Here is a 3,437-nt window from a genome sequence, read left to right on the forward strand (position 1 = left end):
GAACACCATAGGTGCTATACGCGCGGTGAGCATGTCATTATGCTGATTTCTGGTTTATTTTGTTTTTTTAAATGTTTAAATATGTTTTTTTTCCCCTCTTGGCAGTTTTAATTTACTTATTTTTAAAGACAACACATAAAGTGATACAACAAGTATCACACTGACAGCACCGATGTTCGATTCGTGAACGAGTCGTATCTTTTGAATGAATCGGTTCAGCTCGTTCAAATGAAAGAGTTTTTAACGAATCAAATGTAGCGGTTCATTGGCTGATTGAACAGAGATTCGTTTCTTTCAAACATGTCCGACTCGTGATGAACCAAAAGCCGAGGAGTGTTGTAATGCAAATATACATGCAAATATTATATCTAGATTATTTACAAAACAAAATTTGCACGAACGAAAATTTGGCAGATGTTTTTTTATTTTTATTTGCCAAAGCGACTTACAATACAGGAGCACCAAGCCAACAATATTCAAAGTATACAATGTATAATTTATATAAATTATACAAACTATGTTGCATTTATGAGGCCAAGTTTTTTAAATGTGTATCTTAACTTTAAAGTTTTATTTATTTACTTGCTTACTTCCATTTGCTCCATTTAATTATTTAATGTATATTATTTTACTGCACATTGAATATTATATAAATATCTACTTTCCTTTCTTTCTTTCTTTTAATCACCATCACATGTTCTTTAACCTCAAAAGCTCATTTCTTGTATTTCTTGTATCTTTCAAACATTGTGAAAGCATTGCATTATCTGTGGTTTTCCTCAACACACCGTAAATCTCACACCAATCACTGGATTCTTCCTCTTATAATGACTTCCTCTATAATGAAGGCGAGTGAGAATGGAGCCACGGGTGTGGAGCTGGACCTGGAGTTCACAGCTGATGGGGTTCCCATACTGATGCACGATGACACCGTGGACCGAACCACAAACGGATCAGGACCACTGAGCAAGCTGCTCTTCTCTGAACTGCGCAAACTGGATGCAGCAGCCAAACACAGATTCAGGTTAGATGGGAAGAAAGACAGCCTTGTTTCATGCATAGAGAACAAATAATCAAGACCAAGTTAAAGACTGCAGGTGGTATGTTTTTGTTGGTTGCGAGCAGTGACCGTTTCCGAGGTGAGAAGGTTCCAACGCTGCAGGAGGCAGTAGAGGAATGCATCAAGCGCCAGTTGACCATCTACTTTGACGTCAAAGGTCATCCAGATGAGGTACCATCAACTGTCAATGGTCCATTGTTGGTGGGCCCGTTTCTGTGCACCACAATCTTGATCCACAGTTTCTTGCTAATGATTCTTGCATTGGGAAACCAGAATATTAATGCTTTCATGTATCTGTTGTCCACAGGCGGCTGCAGCGCTGAAAGAATTATTCCAGAAGTATCCAGTGCTCTACAACACAAGCATCGTCTGCTCATTTGAGCCCAAAGTCATCTATAGGGTAACATAATCCAGTCCGATTGCATTTGATGGGACCTGAATTTCCTCATTTTTTTAACAATTCATATATTCTACATACATATTTTTTCCTACACTAATATAAATGTGTATTGGCTGATCTTTTCCAGATGCGACAGGCGGATCCGAATGTGGTGACCGCATTGACCCATCGGCCGTGGAGTCTGAGTCGGTTTGGCGACGGGACGCCGCGGTTCTCATCCGCGTGGAAGCACCACTGGATGCAGGTGTTGGATGTGCTCCTGGACTGGGCTCATCATCACCTGCTGTGGAACCTGTGTGGAGTCTCCGCCTTCCTGGTGCAGAAGAACTTCATCTCGCCGTGAGTCACCATGACTTTATTGCTATTTTTAGATTATTATTCTGAAGCCATATCATTGTATTACATTACCGTAAGGTATTTAACACACCTACCGCAGGTCCTGAAATAAATTGCACATATCTGTCAGTTACAGAAAAGCAACCACTGCATGTAACTGCTGAAATGGGAGTTATTACTGAATGTGACCACTGTGTGGTTGTATTTTAAAGCACTGACCATTATCTTTGACCACTGCTGCACAACCCTAACACTTATTTTCTTAGTCCTCTCTGAAATGCTACAGGTGGGACTTCAGTGGTTGTTAGCGCTGTCAGGCATCATATTATTGTTTATATTTAGGATTAGGGAGTCATATGGACAGCTTGGTAAATTTGGAGCACTTATGCCTTGTCCACACTAATATGTTTTAGTTTGAAAATGCACCTTTTTCTCTGCGTTTTGGCCTTCCATCCACACTGAGACAGTGTTTTTGTCAAGGAAAACGGAGCTTTTTGAAAACAAAAATTGAAAAGTGAATAAATTTGAAAATGCTGTTTTCGTGTTGTAGTGTGGACTGTGAAAACGATGACGCATGTTTAGTCATGTGACGCATATTGTACCAATAGATATCCATGTTTATACCGGTATTGTGCCTGTTATGTGCTATTCACTTTCACACTGTTGCTACAGATATGTTACTTTGTACACTCTTCATGTTACAGTCCTGCAAAGGTAACAGAAATTTTACTCACAATTGCTGCCCTGTGGCAAAACATGAGGGCAGTTGCGTTTTATATCAAACATATAGTGAGCGAGCGCGAACTGGACACGTCAGTGAATGATGAGATTTTTTCATAAATAAAATTATCCTGTCAGAGAAATTGCATAAACTTATGTCTGTTCCATCTGTATCATCTCAGTGAGCTTTTATGAGGTTTTACACATGGGCAGTAAGGCGAGTTTAACGTTTTCCGATGTTTCAGTGTGGATGAGAAACTTTTGTAAAACGCTAGCGTGGACGTAGAGAGTTTTATAATGAAAACTATTTTCAAATGTATCCGGATTAATGTAGACATAGCCGTATTTCATGATTTATACACTAAAATCTATCTTATATATAGATTTTTGAAGTTTAATGTCCCAGACAACCTCTGTGGTCTAATTTAGCCACTTGTTAGCAACCGCCTTTTTCAAGATGCGTAAAAGCTTAATAAAGTAAGTAGGGTATATTACTAATGTATTTTATGTCATAGAAAACAATGTGAAAATACCTTGAGTTTGTGTTCACCAGACTGTATTTCAGGCATTTAAAGGGGTCATATGATGCAATTTCAAATTTTCCTTTCTCTTTGGAGTGTTACAAGCTGTTCGTGCATAGATAAGATCCTAGATACTAAAGTCTCAAACCCAAAGAGATATTCTTTATAAAAGTTAAGACTTGTCCACGCCCTCCTAAAACGGCTCGTTCTAACACGTGCACACACGTCTACGTCACTGTGTGGGAAGATTTGCATAACACCGCCCAAATGTTCACGCAAAGAAAGAAGGCTTAACTTTTATTCTGGCTGTAGTGTTGTTGCCACCGCCGCCATGTCGTGGAGACGCTGTGTGTTTCGTTGTGAAAACGAAACTACTTTGGTTGGCCTTCCAAAAGAGGAC

At 39.3% G+C, this 3,437-nt stretch overlaps 1 protein-coding gene across 1 annotated transcript in view; it reads left to right on the top strand.

Annotated features, from left to right (window-relative positions):
* LOC107655362 (glycerophosphodiester phosphodiesterase 1-like) overlaps positions 1-3,437 on the top strand; it is a 7,674-nt gene that overhangs the window by 1,282 nt on the left and 2,955 nt on the right. Inside the window, exons 2-6 of the mRNA XM_016442825.1 lie at positions 1-25; positions 849-1,024; positions 1,126-1,231; positions 1,368-1,460; positions 1,588-1,799. Of these exons, the coding sequence (XP_016298311.1) occupies positions 1-25; positions 849-1,024; positions 1,126-1,231; positions 1,368-1,460; positions 1,588-1,799 (612 nt within the window). The remainder of the gene's footprint in view (positions 26-848; positions 1,025-1,125; positions 1,232-1,367; positions 1,461-1,587; positions 1,800-3,437) is intronic.

This window comes from Sinocyclocheilus anshuiensis, unplaced genomic scaffold (assembly GCF_001515605.1).
Source record: "Sinocyclocheilus anshuiensis isolate Anshui unplaced genomic scaffold, SAMN03320099.WGS_v1.1 scaffold880, whole genome shotgun sequence".
Classification (NCBI taxonomy): domain Eukaryota; kingdom Metazoa; phylum Chordata; class Actinopteri; order Cypriniformes; family Cyprinidae; genus Sinocyclocheilus; species Sinocyclocheilus anshuiensis.